The 18,897-nt window shown below is 44.7% G+C and overlaps 1 protein-coding gene and 1 long non-coding RNA gene across 2 annotated transcripts in view; one reads left to right on the top strand and one right to left on the bottom strand.

The window, feature by feature from the left end:
- Nucleotides 1–18,897, bottom strand: part of ADCY5 (adenylate cyclase 5) — a 187,065-nt gene continuing 168,168 nt past the window's right edge. Inside the window, 9 exon segments of the mRNA XM_015868778.2 lie at nt 1–2,638; nt 3,131–3,255; nt 3,932–4,136; nt 4,482–4,745; nt 5,941–6,073; nt 6,901–6,927; nt 10,286–10,461; nt 12,224–12,388; nt 13,289–13,405. Coding sequence (XP_015724264.1) covers nt 2,510–2,638; nt 3,131–3,255; nt 3,932–4,136; nt 4,482–4,745; nt 5,941–6,073; nt 6,901–6,927; nt 10,286–10,461; nt 12,224–12,388; nt 13,289–13,405 — 1,341 coding nt within the window. The 3' untranslated portion in view covers nt 1–2,509.
- LOC116653690 lies at nt 4,772–5,854 on the top strand. The gene is made up of 2 exons (XR_004308038.1): nt 4,772–5,321; nt 5,614–5,854. It is a non-coding gene; the product is annotated as an uncharacterized LOC116653690 (long non-coding RNA).

Below are 18,897 nucleotides of genomic sequence, written 5' to 3'. Positions count from 1 at the left end.
TTTACCAGTGAAACAGTGTTTAATATAGTTAAATTACTTAAATAGATTTCAATTTCCATGGGAAATCATAACTGTATCCATTTTTGCAAGATCCAGAGTAAAGAGTGTGTGAATACCCCTTGAAATGATCATGACACACTGTCAACAATCACAGCTAGAGATACTGGGGACTTGATATTTCATTGACAACACGACCTCGTAAGATGAATCAAAAGTTAAGAAGACTGCAGACGTTTGTAAAGCAGAAAGCAAACCTAAAAATGAGTGTATGGCACGGAGGTAATGGAGCTGAGTGAGGGGATCAAGGGGGTGGAAGGTGAAAGGGGGAAAGAAATGCGTGATGGTGTGATGCAACGTAAGTATTCTGTGAACCAGGAGGGATGTCAAGGAGCAAAAGTATAGTACAAGGGCAGACTTGGCAGTTTTACAGAAGTCAATATACTATACTTTTCAGAGATGTTTCCTAGTGGAAGGGGAAGGAAGGGGGCAGTGCCATTTAAGCTTCGCACTTAAATGGCTTAATGCTAGGGTTATGCTTAGCAATATGGCAACTTAATTAAGAAAGACCCATGGATTTTTACTTATTCTTGTTGTCAAGTAGGAAAAAAATAAATTACCACCACAGTGCAACCATGAAGCTGTTAGTACTACAATAATTCTGCCCTGAGAAGAGTGGAAAAGAACTTTATTAAACGTCAAAAGATTGGAGCCACTTTTAGCGCTAGCCAAATTCAATATCAAAACTCGCCCCTCATAGAATATAAAAAATAGAACTTTTTAAAATCTTATCTTTTCTTTAATAAAATATCAAGGGATTTTTTCTTTCGTAGCTAGAAAAGGTACATAAATGGTAACAGTGAACTATTCATAAACCCCCGCTAAGTGATAAAGATGTCGGACACAATATCAACGGCACTGTATTTTAAGGTCACTCGTCTCATACACACATTTGCCATCAAAGCCTCTTTTTGAAGATCAGCTAAATAACTCCTGAAAATGGAAAATATGTGACAGTTTAAATAAGTGCTTACTACAGGAAAGTCAGCTCTATGCTGCAGTACATCGTTCTTCGCAATGTCAAATGGCAGTTACAATATCAGACATCTCTCATAGCATCAGATCCTATTCATCCATCTCTGAAAAATGCTTTTTTTCAAATAGAAGTTCAGATTTCTTTTTTTTTTTTCCTCATGAGAGCTCCCATTACAGTTAATTAGAAGGTTTGCTCAGAGCTTTTTACCGTGCTTGACAGATACCGTCTCATTAGCTAAAGCTCATCAAGTCAGTCCTGTTTCCATTTGTTAAGATGCCACCCTCTGTGTGAACGCTGCATTGTGTGCCTTGTTGGGTTTGTTTTGTTTTGTTTTTTTTTTCCCTCTTCTGAGTTGGATTGCAGATTTTTCTGGATTTTCCTTTTAAAATGCATCTGATTCAGCCCGGAACCTCACCTGCTGTTGTTGGACTGTATAGTGATAATCTGAAAACTGCCAAGTCTGTGGTCAGAGTATTATGCACAACAAATTACACCGAAGTCTAACAGGTTATTTACACCTCCCACCACACCTTGGTGCAGACAGCCTGCCTTCTCATTTATATATCATTTACAAAATATAGAATTTGGTATTTGTTAGATCTCCATGTTTTCAATATTACAAAATAAAATAAAAAAAAACAAAAACAAAACAAAAACCCAACCGAAAAAATAACAACAACAAAAAGAAAAGAACCAACCCACAACAGATTTCAGGGGAGTTCTCTCCCACCACGTGTCTCTTGTTTACATTTAGTCTTTCCCATGTAAACTGATAGATACCAAGGATGAGCACAGAAGACTTCTTAATAAATACGTCTGTAGAACCTTCTTGCTTGATTTCAGTCTTCCCCAGCGTAGGATGTGCCAGCCCTGCTCAGAAGAGCAGTCACTGAGCCATGTAAAAGAAGGGAGAAAAGAAGGCCGGGGCTGAAACGTCTTTTCGCACTAAAACATCGACGACGCCATTCTAAAAGGCCTTTTTGTGTGCTGCGACAGTGGGTGTCAATTTTGAAAGCCCATTCAAAACAGCTAATAAAAGCACAGTGGTACACTTCAAATAGCTGGCAGTATGGGATGGAAACGTTATGGGAGTGCAAATCCATTCCAAAACAATGCTTTGTAGTGAATCATACATTCCTTCAACCAAGTATATGTTGTGTTGCGTCAATAAATATTTAAATAGCTTCTTAGATCATCCTGCAGTAGCAGCCTTTGTAAAAACTCCAAATTCACATCTCATCTGTGAATGCTGTAGTACACATCTTTGGTCGGTTTAGCATTCAGCCAGGAGCAAATCCCAGGTGGTTTCTCTCCGTTGCCTTTGGGGACAGGTGGCCAAAGAGTTTGCTGATACCAGCTCTAAGAGTCTCTGTGTGAAACTGCAACCGCTTTACATTTTAGATGCGCTGCCAAAAGGTGATTCTTCACAATCTTCTGCAATGCAGATTCCATCTTTGAGCGATGCTGCAGTTAGTGCTAACTAATTGGAGGCCCTTCATTTAGGAAGTAGGTGGTCATTTCTCCTTTGCCTTTGACCTTAATGACCCCTCGGTATTCCAGCTGATAGTTGTTGGCTGCTAAAACCTGGTACATGTCTGTGGTTACCTGAGGAATAAACGAGAGTTAATGTGTGCCTGTCATGCTTTTCACACAGTCTGTTTGTTTGCTTTTGGGGTGATCAACAGGTAATGTTAAAGCCGGATCATTTTGTTTCTAAGTTGACTCTCATATCAGTCACTGAGAGATTTGGTACCAAAAGTTGCAGAAGAAACACAGCCTTTAGAAACTGAGCAGCTACAGAAGCCGTGCAGGTACATGAGTTGGAGCCTTCCTATTGCTGCAGTGTTGCTGTGTTGTGAGCGAGAATTGTTTGGGGACTGTCCTGTGGGACAGTTTAAAGGGTGCTGGATAAACACTGATCCAGTTATCTGACAGCTTAGTTGGAAAGAGACAGCGTGGCTTTCCCCCTCGGATTTTACATCAGTTACTGTAATTATTTTTTACATCTCTTCAGTTTCTTCCTAGGGAACAACAATCTGTCAGTGTGGGCATAAGTGACACAGGTGGTAGAAATGAGATTTCCAGTGAGCGCCTTACCTGAATCCTGTCGGGCACCCCTGTGCTGTCCATTCGGCTGGCTACATTCACTGTGTTTCCCCATATGTCATACTGGGGCTTACGTGCCCCGATCACCCCAGCGACCACAGGACCAATATTGAGGCCTAGAAGTAGGGGAGGAATGCATCACGTATGATTATTTTTCAGACAGGGTAAGACATTGTAAAGAAAAGCTGGCTTCTTTGATCAGCTGCTCGATCCTCAGCTACTTTCCAGTGCCAGACCATGGGATAAGGGTTATTTGCCATCCCACTGCCAAGTTAACTGGACATCTGTACACAGCTACTGTGACGCTGGGCAGCTGCAAGATGGGCACTGTGGCATCCTGAAAGCCTCCTGAGTAAACTCCACGCTTGACGTCCTCACTCTTTAATCTCCTATCCTGTCTCTTTTTATTCCAATGTCCAATACCAGCTGTTGAATGGTGGAGCCTGGCACCACAGGGAGCGTGGGCAGAAAAGCACATGGCAGGTGCAACGAGCCCAAGCAGAACCACCACGTGTGACCGTGCTGTGATAACTGATTCTGTGCACAGAGCTCTGTTGCTCGATCACTCCTGGTTCTCCAGGGAGCCTCGGTAATAACATCTCAGCCTTAACTGCACTGCTCTGACATTTCAGAGAGGCCAAAGCAGGCAGACTGTTATTTTCCTGTCACTGGGTACAGAACAATCAGTGTCCCCGCATAGCTAAGGTAATGTCTATGTTGCTTTCTCTCTGTAAGATCCCTGCTGAGAATGACAGCTACCGATACTTAATCCCATAAACACAGCGACATTACCTATCTTCATCTGGAAGTTGTTGAATGAATGTTCATTAATGTATTTCATTTGGTCCATTAGCCTCATGGCAAAATCAGCCAGAGCTTTGATATGCGTCTTCCCTTCCTTGTCGTAAGTGGAGTCGTTGAGGCCTGACGCAGCCATATATGTACTGCCAATTGTTTTGATCTTCTCCAGCTGCCGAAATTGGTCTTCACTTATTATCTGTGACACGAGAGAATTGCAAAGGAACTGAATGAGCTTGTCACATGCATACATGCTGCCATGTCCTTGCCAAATGCCCTGCCCTGCTACGAGCACTACAAAGTGCCAGACAGAGTCTCCATTACTCAAATGACAGAAGGAAAGGGGATTAATCATTCTGAGGATGGATGAGGGAAGGAGAGGGATTTTCACCTGAAAGAAGAACTAAAAGACTTTTGGAGTGAGGAGAAACGAAATGTGACGTGAGGATTCGACAAGCCCCCTTCCTTCATAAGCTCAGTAAAGCCCAAACAAATGAACTCATCTCTCAGTTTTCTTTAGCAGCACAAATTTTCCGTGACTTACTTCATCAAAATCGGCGATGATCTCATTGAGCAGCCTCAGACACTCCACCCCCTCATTGTTGGCCTCCAGCTCCACGTAAAACTCGGAGAAGTTGCTGATGGAGGCGAACATGACAGCCACGCACTCACAGGACTGGTAGTACAGTTCATCATTGCGCCGCTCCTGAGCCAAGAAATGGGCTGCCACATCCTTCGGCAAAATGTTGTGGAGGAGGCGTCTGTTATAGGCCTGCAGCTCCTCCATCTCTTCTTTCTCTTCAGTGGCCTAGTTGAGAAGGGTGAGAGTGACATGCTTATATCTTTAGGTTACTGCTCTGAAGGAAAAAAAAAAAAGCTGAGCACGAGCTTGCAGGGAGGACAGGAATAGAAGGAAGGGGGGAACGGCAAAGGAGGGCAGAGACAGAGCGATGCAGGATCCCGTTTTGTAGTGGAAGGCTGTCTGTGCGTGTGTGTCTTTCTAAAAGCCAAAGGGCTTTTTGCCTAGCTGAGTACCATGGCCCTTCCTTTTCCACAAGGTTTATGGGGTGCTGTGATGGTCGTAACATGCAGTTACAGTGGAGCCCTTGAAACAGGTTGGACTGATGGGCTGAAGAAGAGTTTTCACCAGCCTGTAAAGCCCTTGGCTCTGGTGGCAGAAAGGGAACATGTGGGCAGAGGGGACCATGAGGAGAATGGGCTGCTTTGTTTCTGCTCTAACAGATGTGGATTTGAGGTTAACATTCAGCTGGAGCCAGAACTTCCAGAAGGATGCAATAGTTCTTAGAAGTTCTAATAGTTCTATAGAAGACCTGTGTTCCTCCAGCTGTGAGCCATGGGCAGAGCTGAGATGTGTTCTGCTTGTGTAAGAATCACACAGGACACCCTGCTGTCACTCATGGGCACACAGTAAAAACATTAGCAATGAACTCAGGGATGGGAGCAAAGCAAGGCACTGTATGTAGCATGTTGGTTACCCAACACTGCTGCCTAGTGGCTAATGAACGGAGCCTGGATACTGAGCCACTCCCACTGCTTAAGACAGGGAATCAAAATCCAGCTGTGAATCTTTCACATCCCTGAACACAAAAGCTGAACTATGGGAAACAAATCAGTGGTAAGAGCTGCTTATATTTACAATTGTTGTTTCATTACAGGTTTCTGCAACAGTGACATGCTCAGGTGCCCGAATTTGTTAATCTACATCTTCAGATCTATGATCTTCTATGGCAGGGACCATCCCGAGTGCAATTACAGGGAAACAGAGGGATAAAGTGAATGACCAGGATGAGAAGTACCCAGAATGCAAAGTACAGAAGAAGAAAGGAACATTACCAGTGTGCCCAGTTATATGGCAGATTCAGCTAAAATTCAAAACCATTTTATAACGCTCTGAAACTTGTGAATAACTCAGCAGTTTTATTCCAGCCAACCCCAAAGACTCCAGCTCTCGGTATTCCTCCAACACAGCGGTACCCACTAACCTGGAGTTTCCAGAGGAAGTCAAGCCTTGCAGTGGATTCCACTTGCTGGGCATGCAAGTACAGTGCCAGGACAAAGACCGTAATGATGACAGGGGTAACGATCTTCAGTGCAACTCGTGTCATTGCTGGAGAGCTGTGGCCAACAAAGAGCAGGATTGCCAGGTTATTCTCAGTGTGAAGGGACGCAGCTCAGCCCACACACCCCAGTTCTCACTTTAGGGCTAACCAAGCTCTGAAGAAATGGCATTTTTCCTTCCCCTTGAAGCCCACCTTGCTCAAAGGAAAGCAATGCCTGAAAAAAAACCTCAGGACTTCGGACTACAGGTGCTCGTTTCTAAAGCTGAACCTTGAAATCAGAACTGCAATCCAACTTCCTAACAAGGGTTAACATCGACCTCAAAGTCACTTGTAAGAGAGCAGCCATATGAGCTCAGCCACTGCTACACTTGGCAAAACCAAATGCTGGCAGCTCTTTAGGCTGCATTTACTGTGTCTCTTGCACTGCCTTCCCCAACTTGCAGCCTGGAGCTGTTCTACACTTATTGCTCCCCCACTTAGCAACTCCTAAATGCCGCTGTTTTATAGAAGCGCTGATAGCTGAAAAGAACATTAGGGTACATTCCCAACCCTTCTGGCGAGCCAGCAAATAAAAATGGTTTGAATACGTTAGACAGCATGAGAATGTTTTGATAAAAGCTTCAGTTTGTAACTCCAGGAATGATCTGTGAGGTGCTCCATAAAGGAACAAGTTCTCACAGGGAAGAGGGTGCTCAGGGAGCATCAGCTGAGATACAACCTCAGTGCAGTCAGGGCACCTGTACTGCATTGCCCCAGCACACAGCAGTGCACATCCAAGTAGCAGGCACTGCTCAGAGTTCAATGGTGCCGATACTGTGCCTCGGGAACAGAAAATGCCTACTGACAAAACCCGTACAGATACGTAATGCCAAAGCGACTCACCATGGTAACGTTGAATTTGTTGACATGCTGGAAGAAACAAAACATACAGACATGGTTAGTGGAGCACCCGCCCCTCTGCACTTAATGCAACAGACCCTCTGTGGTGCGGCACCGCTGCCGCTGAGCGGGGCTGTAGCCCTTTGAATGCAGCCAGCAACAGAAAGACCAGGGGAGAAGAAAGGTGGTTGTGATCGTTAACGTGGTTCAAACATCTAAGGAGCCTTCAGAGTCATTGAATCGTTTGGGATTTTGATGTCAGTGTGGGATATTTAGCAGACGCGTGTGCATCTGTCACTGCTTCATTAGGTCAGGCATTAAAAACGGATACAAAGAAGCTTTGGGGGAAGGGCTCATGAGAGAGCTACCTTCCTCTCCATGCACTGTAACACAGGGACATGCCGAGCCCCTTTACCCCTATCGCTACTCACTTCTGCAAGGTGCTCATCTCCTGTGCTGTGCTCAGCTCCATGTACTGCACCAAGAAAAGCCCGATGCAGGTCGCTGCTACTGCTCACTGCATGTGGCGTGCAAAGGGCTCCTGTGAAGCAGAGCTGCTGAAGATGGAGGGCGAGCTTTTCTTGCAACCAAAGGATGGAAAAGAGCTTTCTGGTAGGTAGCAGCTGGCTGAGTTCCTGACTGATTGCTTGCTTAATGCTGCTGGTTTCTTAAGTGTGGGTGGAGTATTAGGTGGCTGAGAACCAGGATATGTATCTTTTAAAACACTGTTTATATAGAAAGCAAGGAAGCACTGGATTTGCTCGTCCTGACTGTAGGGACGTTGATGCACTTAAGAGTCTGGCAGGCTGCTAGTGGGATCCAGCTTTAGCTGAGCATCTCACATTTGTCCAGGTGTGTCAGTGTGCAGCTCGCTCATCACGCTGCACAGTCAGAGCTGGGAATGATCAGAACTGAAAACACCGAGGGAGCCAAATGGGGCATAACATTAAAAACGAAAAGCACAGCTACTCTCTAACCTTGTTTGTTAGAGCTATTTGCTGCAGCTCTGAGCATGCCATTCCTTCTGACACGGATTCTGCAACCCGTGCTGCCTTGCACAGATATTTTCCCTTGGCCGGCTCCAGCACTGACCACACAATGAAGCCCAGGTCATGTCCAGCTGGGGACCCAGCCTTGGGCCAGCTCCTACACTGCAGGATGGATGCAGTTGGAGCTGCCTGCTGCACATAGTATGGTTCCTCAGCTCCCCTACATCACTGCCTGCTCAGGGCTGACTGCCTGCTCTCATTATCTCTCAGTCTTATGACCAGGCTGTGGCAGATCTGACCCTCTGTGCTGGGCCTGCAGCTCACTGTGGGTGTTAAGCTTGCTCTAAAATCCTCAGCAGTAACGCAGACTGTGGAATGCAGCAAACGAGCTCACATTGGCCCACTGCATCTTTAAATCCAACGCATTAATTTCATCTCCAGCATAATGAAAAGCTAAGACAATAAATAGTAGCTCTGTGAATCCTGTTGTACTTCATGTGTCACTGTGCTGGTGTGGCACTGCAGTCAGGACGAGCAAATCCCAACATGCTACAGTCAGCCTTTCAGTTGCTTGCACGCTGGTTGGTTGTACACAGAAGTGTGAAGCGACATCTGCATCACTTCTAATTAGTCATGGCCCGACAACAGCTGCAGAGCAGACAGTAATTATGGAGCTACAACTGGCAGCCAATTAAAGTAGCATTAGGTCATGCTTGCCTTTTTTTTTCACTATCAGCTGGACAATAAGGTCCATCTGAACCACACGTCACACGCTGAGCTCCCACTCCCGGATGCACAAAGGGACGGCCAGGCTTTGGGGCACTGCATAGCTGTGCTTGGGGCTCTTAGCACAAAACAAATGCAATTTAATGAGAGGTAATACAGCACCGCACAAAGTTATCTCTGGGAAAACCTGTTAACCTTCTCCACTTTATTACTGCCATTTCTGATTGTGGAATGACGCCCATTATAGTTCTAAGTGCTCTAATCTCACTTAGTGCTCGACTTACAAGAATTAAATGATATTTGGGATAGAAAAAGCTTTCGTTTCTCTAATTCTGTTAGAAAATGTGAAATAGCTTCCACTGCTGGACTACACATCACCTGCAAAAAGGGGTGAGGGGAAACCTCGTCCTGCCGTACCCTCACAGAAAGCTCCAGGGGGTTTCCTACATGATTTTATTTGTTTGAATTAACAAAGCAATTTAAGGGATTCCTGCCAATGGATGTAAAAGTCACACCTCTGTTAATTATTAAGGGCAGCACAGGAATGGTAAAACACAGAAGGTATTTGTGCGGTAACCAGGCACATCCAGCTTGTGGGGTTTAATGAATAATAAGAAATTTGAGCAATTACACAAGCTGCTTCTTAACGTACAAAACAACATAGGTCCACAGGCGTATTCTCCATCACCCTCATGTCCTAAGACTGAAGCAACCACAGCTGAAATCCTTGACTGATAATTTACCTAAGCTGCCCTTTAAACCACCATCACTGGAAACTTTCCCTCTTTGGTTATCTTAGTCCTTACCAGATCTTTACCATTAAAGAGCTTCTCAGTGCCTATCCAAATATCCTTTGCTGTGATTTAAGTCATGACTTCATGTTCTACCCACACTCAAGCACAACTGTTGCCCACAAGGGGAAGTAATCAAAACAAGTCGTTAACAAAACAACACAACCCCAAAGCTGTGGAAGGGGATGAGTTTATGACTGTGCCTCAATTACCTCCCTGACATGACCTTCAGGAGAGGGACAACCCTGTCACTAGATGGAGATTGGAACCATGATTAATATGTGACCTGGGGACGACAATCTACCTTCTGTAGCAAAAAAGCACCTGGCTACTCCCAACCAGACCATGTCCCTCAGCTGGAGGTCGTGGTGAGACCAAGGTGATGCGAACACATGTCCAACAGCAGCCAAATGTCAAACACCACATGATGCCACTCCAGCCTGGCTGTGACACGCCAGATGTCTAAATATCGCAGTGGTTCATTATCACATCCCTGATCCACCTCAAATTTGCTGGAGATGTTTTTCATTTTGAGAAAAGCCATTTCTATATTGAGAGTATATTATCAGAAGAAGTGAGAATGACTAACTGCAGCTCCCCGTTTCTGCAAGAAAAATAACAGATCCACTCTGACTGCAGTTATGTTTTGTTATTAATAGGAAGTTCATTAGTCAAATCCCAGATTTAAGAGTTCTTAAAGGGAACTGAGATCCCCAGCTTTGAAGAGCTGGATTGCCTTTAATTCAATTCACAGCCATGCCTGCCCTGCTACCATGCACTTCCCATGCTTGCACCATGGCCTTGGCACTCCTGTCCAGTGCTACACTGAAATCACTGGCTGAAAGAAATGAGGTGAAGATTTCAGAAGTGAAAGGCACTTACTAGGTGTTAGCTGTAACCAGGAGATCTGCATTGTCAAAAAGGTTCACCCCTGGCACTTCCACAATGAGAACATAGATAAATTCAATGATTAACATAAGGATCAGTTTTCCAATACAGCTGATCTGAAGGAACACAGAGCAGGCCAGGAGACTCAATAAGACACTGTAGGTAAAGTACTGTATAAAGACAAAAAGGGGGGAAAAAAACAGAAGAGAAATGAATGTCAGCAGGATAAATCAAATTTGAAAACAAAGGAAACCGAACAGAGGGATAAGAAAGGGATTGGGAGTCACGTGGTTGAGCTGAATGAACATGTAAACTGGGTTCTGCTTGTGGGAGCCCCCAACACTGCAGGGGATTTCAATGTTAAATCTGAACTGAGGACAAATACGTTGTTCTGCTTTGGACATTATTTGTTTTACCCTCCAGAGGCACAAGGCTCACAGCTGGAGACCCTAAAGCTTCAGTGCAAGATCCCCCTGGACATGGTTGTTAAATTAGCAGAAAGCATCAACAAGTTATGCTGAAATATTTCCTGTTTTATACTAGAAACCTGGCCTTGAAGTCAGGTCTTTGCACATTACACAAAACCAAGGGTATTAGCAATTCACACCTTACGCATCTTGAACACATCCACTTGAGGCCAATTACAAGGTATTACCCTACTGATGTGACACACTGAGCCCACTGGCAGGATACAGGCTCCTACCAACACTGGGACCATTTATTCTACCAGCTGTGTGGGAGCAGAGCCCTCTGCAATGCTCTGCCTTAGCAGTCACCAGGTACAAACTTCTGCCATTCTGACAGCTGAATGTTTATAGCATGCCAGTGCTTTCAAATGAGCTCAGTGGAGGCATGTTATCCATCTCATCACCTTCCACGTATCAAATCTGTGAGGCTTTAAGCTTCTAATCTGTGCAGACAGAGTGTACCAGACTGTATCAGAGGTCTGAGACAATCCATCCTTTTGAAAAAGGTTAAAAGCAAGCCTTACTTGAAGAATAAAGATGCTGATGTCCTGAGCTCACTTATTAATAGTTCATTGCTGATAATTTCAATTGAAGAAAATCACTTAACGGCTTGTTATTTGCCTCCTCAGCTTCTAGAAAATTCATGGATGTTCCTCATGGCTGAGGGGCAGGATCCCACCACATCCTGAAGGGACACTGGGAGCTACAGGCAACAGCGGCACCAGATCCAACATCTACCCTGCAGAGCACATGGGAGGGTCTCCCCCCTCCTTAGCCCACCAAACAGCAGAGGCTCCAGGTGGTGCCAGCATCCTCTGCATGCACAGTGGCTGCTCCCCACTGCTTAGAAACACCCCTGTCCTGAGCTCCTCACTGCCTGTTTCCAGTTCTCCACTGTGCCAGATTTTGCTTCTGGGACACACCAGGGGTCTTTGTGGGGCTGAAAGTTGATGTCATGGTAGTGTGAAAAACCTCACCAAATCAGACTGTGACAGTATTTCCATTGGGTTAAATGGAAACCAGTTCAGTAGGAAATCAGGGATATCAGTAGCATCTTGGATGTCTGTATGGTTATAAATCAGCCATAAATCTGAGAGATCCCCAAAAACCCAGATGACCGTGACATAAAAACCCAAATCCTTAGGGTTGTGACATAGAACTCATAGAAAGATCTTGACTAGCTAAGCAAAAAGGTGGTTTTCCTGGAAAAGTATTCTACCACAGTGGAAAAGGTATTTGCTTTTTGTCATTAGAAACAATCATAAAAGCTTCCCAGCTTCAGCCCTGAGGGAACTTAAACATGAATATGGACTCACAACAACAACTTCAGACGCCCAAGTTTGTGTTGGTCCTATAAAATCACCCAGGAGCAACCTCCCTCCCTCTGAATCATTGAGATTTATCGCACACTTTTACTCCCCCTTCTCAGATCAAACAAATGCAGCCCATTCATTTCAAGCTGTACCTCTGGAAAGTTGCAGTTGGGCAAAGGACTGTCACAGAATCCCTGCAATGTGCCCAGGCTGTAGTTGGAAGTCAGGTTGCTGATAAGGCATATGTCCACCTGGTCAGGGGTGATGTTGTATTCTGCAGCCATGCAGCTGGCAAGATCCACTGTGCTGCACATGAACTGAAGAAAAAGATGGTATTAAAGCAAAAGGCACAGACAAGGAAGATAAAAGCAAACGGTTTGTAACAATTAAAGAAGCCCTTGCAAATGGCTCCAGCAAAGGAATTAAGCAGTGCACAAAATTAAATCACCAGGCTGTGTTTTACTGTGTATACCAGTAAGCACTGCCTCAGTTGAGGCTGTAACAGAAAGCAGAGTCATAGGAAGTCTTTGGAGCTACTCCTGAGTCCCATGGCCACCTCTAGTTTTCTCCCTTTCTTAAAAATGGAAGTGGATGTGTGTAGGGGATAGAACATTAAAGTGGTTCCTCTAAATACATGAAGCCTTTAAGTCATTTGTACAAGTGAAAAACCAGGCACCTGCAGGGTCCTAGAGAACAGCCAGTCTCCCTCCGAGCCTGAAATCAGCAAAGTTGGTTGCATACGATGCAAAACCAGCCTGGTCCCAACAGTGCAACTTAAAGCAAAGTCGTTACGGCCCCTGGTAAGCGATTACTACGCTTGGAGCAAGACTTGGCACTGTGCAGACGGCCAGAGCGAAGCCCACGCGCCACTTCAGTCCCACTCACTGCTGTGGGAGTTAAATGACACATGGGCCTCGTGCTGGCCCTTCTTGCTGGGATACGTGTCAGCCTGTGTGGACTCATAGCAAAAGCTTTTACAGAACCAGGAAAGAACACGGGCACAACTGAGTGCTAAGCACACAACAGGCTATCGGTGTGCAGCGCTCTGCCTCCCGTTTCCTCTCCGTGCCTGAAAAGCAAAAGGGGGCTGACCTCAGATGCTGCGAGCATTAAGCAGGATTACATTAAAGCCAGTGGCTGTAAGGGTCACGGTGCTGCAGTGCGCCAATAAGAACACCATGAAGAACTGAGTGGGCTGAGGGAATTGATGCACATACCATGTTGACAAAGGCAGAGAGAAAAACCAGGATAATGGCAAAGACTCCGACTAAGGTACTATTGGTCCTGGACTGTACAATCTTCTTAGAAAGAGTCTGGAGTGGTGCTGGGAAAAGCTGGATGTGGGAGAAAAAGAGAGAAAAAAAGAAGACTAAATAAACATATGAAATCATTGCTTATTTTACAAATTGCAACTTGCATTTGAGCTGCCCACATCCTTCAGCGCGGTGTCTGTGGGGATGCTGCACAGGGGTCAGAGAGCGGCTGATGGGATGGCAGCTCTGGGACAAAGGCAGGCAGGAACATGACGGTCTCGTGATGGAATTTGCTTATTCCTTCCCAATGGGGAATGTTCTGCCTGCTCTCAGTTTGTGAGCTGTGATAGCACTGTTCACAGGGTTGCTCTCATCCTGGGAGAAGCAAACCACAAGTCACCTGTAATTGAAATAACAAGGAGCTGGAGCTTTTAAAAAAGCAGAAATGGGAAAAAGAAGAAGAAAAGTGTTACATCCCTTTGAGCAAGAAGTAATGCTGCAGCACTTTGCGGTGCCATTTCAGCAGCGCAGCTAAAAAGCCCTGGCCAGCCCTGTGCTCTGTTCCACCCTGGCTGCAGAAACCAGCTGGCCTCGGCTTGTGTGCAGCATGGAGAAGGAGCTAAAAATAACCTCTGCTAAGGGCAATCCCTGCACTTCCCTAACAGCCCATCCCAGAGATTGCTGTTATCAAAGCTTGAAGAGTCCTTCTAATTGCCTTTTAACCACGCACCTGCAGCACTCTTGGTTTCCAGGTGCTGCATTGCATCCTAGGAAGAAGCAGTCTGTGTTAAAACCTAACAAGGAGTGCTGTGCTGTGCTGTGCTGCAGGGGTCACACCTCAGCATCAGCCAGACCTCCTCGCACTGCATCAGTGCAAGACCAGAGAAGTCCAGGAGACACTGAAACAACCCCTTTCTCTTCCCACTATCTTTACTCAGCACCACTAACCCAGAGCATGCTCAGAGCTGGAGCAGCAAGAGATGGGCGCAGCAGATCCTCCATCACGCTGTGACTGGGGAGCACCAGCCCTGCAGTGCTTGTCCCCTCCGGGCTGCTGCTCCAGGGACTCTGCTGAGGACTGCCAAAGTTTTCCATAGTGCAGCTCCCCATACCCACACGCTGCATGAATAACCAAGCCACCAGAAGGTATTTTTAGAGACACAAAGAAGCTCGCGGCACAGCAACATGGCACTGCAATTTAACTATGACTAATGTTTCTATTAAAAGTCCTGCTTTTCCCTTTTATCCTTCACTCTTACATCTTTAGAGATGCAACGATTTGTCAGTGCATAGCTTCCCACACAGAGACCCTACAGCGTAATTACAAAGCAGCTGATGCTGATTTGTTGGTGACTTTCACAGGAAGAAAAGAGAGGCCGACACGGTGACAGCTTCCTCCATGAGGTAGGAGAGGGCCATTGTCTGCTTGGGTGTACTGCCCAATTTCCACTGGATGAGAATGAGATCCATGGAAAGCTCATACAATCCCTGGGCTCAGGTGGTCTCTCTCTGTAATCTTTGGCAAATCAGGCATTAAGTAAAGCTTGGCAGTGCTTTGCTGTGAATCTCGGCTCAAGCCTCTGCTGCCAGTGATCCCCAAAAATGCCTGACTCTGAACCAAGCCTGAGATATCAAGCAAAGCTATCAGTGAAAGACACTTAAAGTCTAATGAAAGCATGCTTGGTTTTGTTTTTGGTTTCTTTTTTTGTATTAATCTTGGTTCTCCTTTGAAAAATAGGGAAGATCTTAGGTCAGTAAACAAGTGCAGCTGGAAAAAGTCCTGAGGAGGCAACAAATGCCAGAAGCCATAGGAGGTTAGGATTGCAATGCAGAGCACAGCAGCACAGCTGTGCCTCACATCTGAGCGGCCTCTGCCTTAGGAACAGCCTTCAGGAACACTCTGCACATGTGTAACCTCTCATTTTACAGAGGCAGTCACAGCGACCAGTCATACTTGAAGACCTCTGTGGGAGAAATGGGGGCCCTGTCCCAGCTCTGGCAGGTCAGCTCTGCTCTAGCAATGTTCCTTCTGTAAAAGTAACCACAAGTCAGGGGTATAACAACTCCCAGAAAGAGCAAAAAAGAAAGAAAAGTGGATAGCTACAACAAAATTAAGTCCCTTGTAAGAGAAGCAGAACAATCAAGATGTTACAGTGAAAATCTGTTCATTGTTGGTAGTTGGTAGTTAGCCCACTGGTTCGTACTGTCCAGAACCCTCTGATCCTCTTATAATACCTCAAATTGAGCCTGAACAAAGGACAGAACATGAGAGGGCCTAATGCAACGGCACCTCCAAGAGTGTACATGCATCTCCTGAGAAACTGGGCTGACGGATCTCACTCTGTGATTTGAGCAGCCTGGATTCACACTTGGGTTGCCACACAAGCTTGAGGCTGCTTGTTAATTCTCTTAAAATACCTGTGTGAAGAAAAACAACCCCAGTGGGATAAAGTCAATTCCAGTTCATTCTGCACAGAAATGAGTAAGCACTGCTGGAAGATGTAAGCTCCCTTGAGTGTCTCCGAAAGCATAGAGGAACCAAATCATAGAATCCTTAAGGTTGGAAAAGATCACTAAGATCATCCAGACCAACTGTCACCCCATCACCGCCAAGCCCACTGTGAATGTGAATACAGAAGGGGAAAGTAGGGCACTGAGGTCCAGGTGAAAATCCTAATGGAAAAAAGCAATAAGTGCTAGTGCTGTATTGAAAACAATCCATGCCATCCATTAATTTGCATGACAAAAATAAGATAAAATAAAATACAATGAATAAAAACTGTACTTTGCAATAACAGCCGATCGCAGGCAGGAAGGTAATATTTCTCCTCTCTATCTTCTTAAGATACATTGTGGACACAGAAAACCACTTAGATAATTGCTGCTGTGTTGTGAGATGACAAAGAAATAGGAAGTCTTTAAGTTCCGAGTTTTCAATTTGTAATAAAAGCCTTTGAGACATTTTGAAGTACATTACGATGATTCCGGAGTAAAAGACAATATCTCCAGGCAACTTGATGTTGCAAGTCCATTTATGTAACTTATTACACTGAGATTTATTAGTCTATAAAAAAGAACAGTTTTCAGAGGTGCTTCTTCCTTTGCCCGAGAGAGAAAAAAATGAAATAAAAAAGAGCTCCTAGCCCAGTTTCAGGGGGGGAGAGAAACAAGAGGGCAAACTGTGCCTATCCAAGGCCCTGTCTCTGAATCCTCTTTCTTGAGAGTAAGGGCTAACTTGAACTTTTTGCCATACGTGCTCCCAGCAACGTGCAAGTTAAATTTCATGCAGCAGTTTGGATACCAGGAGTTAAGGATTTTAAGAAGAAACATAGAGTTGGTAAGTTAGTAGCAAAACAGATGTCTGACAGCGGAGTATTTGTGAAAGGACCATGGTTCCCATGACCTTAGGCTCTATTGGGAAGGAACACCATCTCACGGTGGCCAAGTCTTCACGGAGTATCAAAGTGAAGAACTAGAACTCTCTTGTTTATTGCAGCTGAAGGAACTTGGAAAGCCAAACTGGCTGCATTGGCAGGTCCAGGATCAACTCATAGTCCATAGAGAATTTTATAGTAGAAGATAATAATGACAGCAAAAGAAAATAAAACATGATCAAGTTGTCCTTAAAGAGCCTGCTGGCCACTGTCAAAGCCAGAGATGGAGAGGCCAAAATAGGGAATGAAGGAAAAGAGCTGCACATATCATGTAACAGTACAGCAAACAGGCAGAAGTTATGCTTACACTGGTATCCTGGGGTGAACACCTGCTTTCCAACTTAGTGTGGAATTAACCACTGGTATGTAAAATACATGCTTTCCTATCCCACATCTGAGTGTGAAACAAAACAAATAATGTTGACATCTCTGTGTCTTAAAATTTCCTCCAAAGGGTCTCTAATAGTGCCTTCCTCACTTCTGCACATTGGTAAAAAGGCTTGGAGCAACATGCAGAACTGTAATAAAGTAATACAATAAAGTAGTACCCCTTAACCAAGTGCTGCTAAATATGTTGACTAAAAAATTCTGTCTCGAAACACCAACATCTTTAATGACAGAAGCATCAGACAGGTAGCTGACAAGCCAACCACAGCAGGAAGTACCTGTTCCTAAACAAGTCATCTCATAATCAGATGTTGTGAGCTGAGGCAATAAAAAGGAGTAATCAAAAAGCTACTGGAGCCAGAAGGCTCTGTGTTTTCAGTATTTGCAATCTGTACATGTAATACAACGGTCACAATGAATGTTACACGTAATTACCCTGTGGGTCTGGGGCAGAATGCTGAAAACACACGTTTGGAAATACCTCATAAAATCCCATTAAATTCTGATGTTAGTCTGAATTCACTATGATGTCCCGAAGGCAGCCTAAAGCCAGTTGCAGGCACCAATAAACAGACCTCATTTACAGAAGCTTGGGAAGTCAAGGCAAAGAAAGCAAGACTGAACATCCTCTATGGGTCACAGGGACTGAAGAATGCCACGTGCCTTTTAAATTTATCATTAATTCAGATCAGTAATAATGAAGAAATCAAAAAGTCCCCAAATTAAAACCAAAACCTTTAAATCTGTCAGAAGAAGTGAGTGTTGCCATCCATCCATGGAATCTTGAAAAGCCAGTGGGTGACAAACGACCCCATGTGCTTTGAAATCCATCTGGTAGCAAGTCAATGGAGCTTGACTCCTTTAGAGTTCTGAGTGTACCACCTCTCAGCTTGAGGGACACAAATCGTCCCATTAACACTGTTACATCACAACTAATTGCTGGTGAACAAGCAGGACCAATAAGATGCTGCATGTGACTCCCTTTAGAAATCTCATGAGCCCAAGGGAAGCCCCATGAGTTGTTAAACTCAAATTTAATCTAAGGCTTTCATTGAGAACAGTTTATAAACTCTTATTAAACAAGAGGCAAAGCTTGATTCTCCAGATCTAGCTTTCAAAAACCAAACAGAGGTGAAAGGTGCGAGTCTGTCGAGCTCCCACCTTCAGCTGTTGGAAATGGCACAGAGAAGATAACTACAGGGAGGTAAATCATCTGCATGACATAATCCATTACCTAACTGTCTTCTGCAGAAAAATTAATGCTCCTGAGCTATTTTCTGCTAAGTTCTGAGTAACAAAGCTCAGCCTGGATTGAGCTGCCTGAATCTGAATCCACATTCAGACCCTGCTAGAATAGAAAGACCCCCAAAATAGCGTATAAAGCCACCTATCATCAACATTTTAATACAAATACCTGTGAGTGAAAAAGAAGAGCCTATCACCCTTCCAAAACACTGACTGCTATTTTACCATAAAACATCAAGAATAATTAGTATGACTTCAGATTTCACATTTCTCTGCTTATCAGAAACAGTTGCAAGAAAGAGCTCTGTATACTCATCTGAGGGCCGATAAAGTTATATATGTTTATGGCTTTTGCTTCCCCCCAGGACATTTTTCCTTGATGATATTTCGCTTCTGATTATCTGCCTACCCAAACATGCATATGCAGCAGGGGACGGTGCACAGGCTGCTCTGCAGGAAGTTTGCAGGGAAGAAACGAGTGATCAGTGTTTTGTTCCACATTGGGAA

The sequence above is a fragment of the Coturnix japonica genome, chromosome 7 (genome assembly GCF_001577835.2).
Source record: "Coturnix japonica isolate 7356 chromosome 7, Coturnix japonica 2.1, whole genome shotgun sequence".
NCBI classification, from domain to species: Eukaryota; Metazoa; Chordata; class Aves; order Galliformes; family Phasianidae; genus Coturnix; species Coturnix japonica.
The sequence above is the reverse complement of the archived record's forward strand: the minus strand, read 5'-3'. Positions and strand labels throughout refer to the sequence as shown.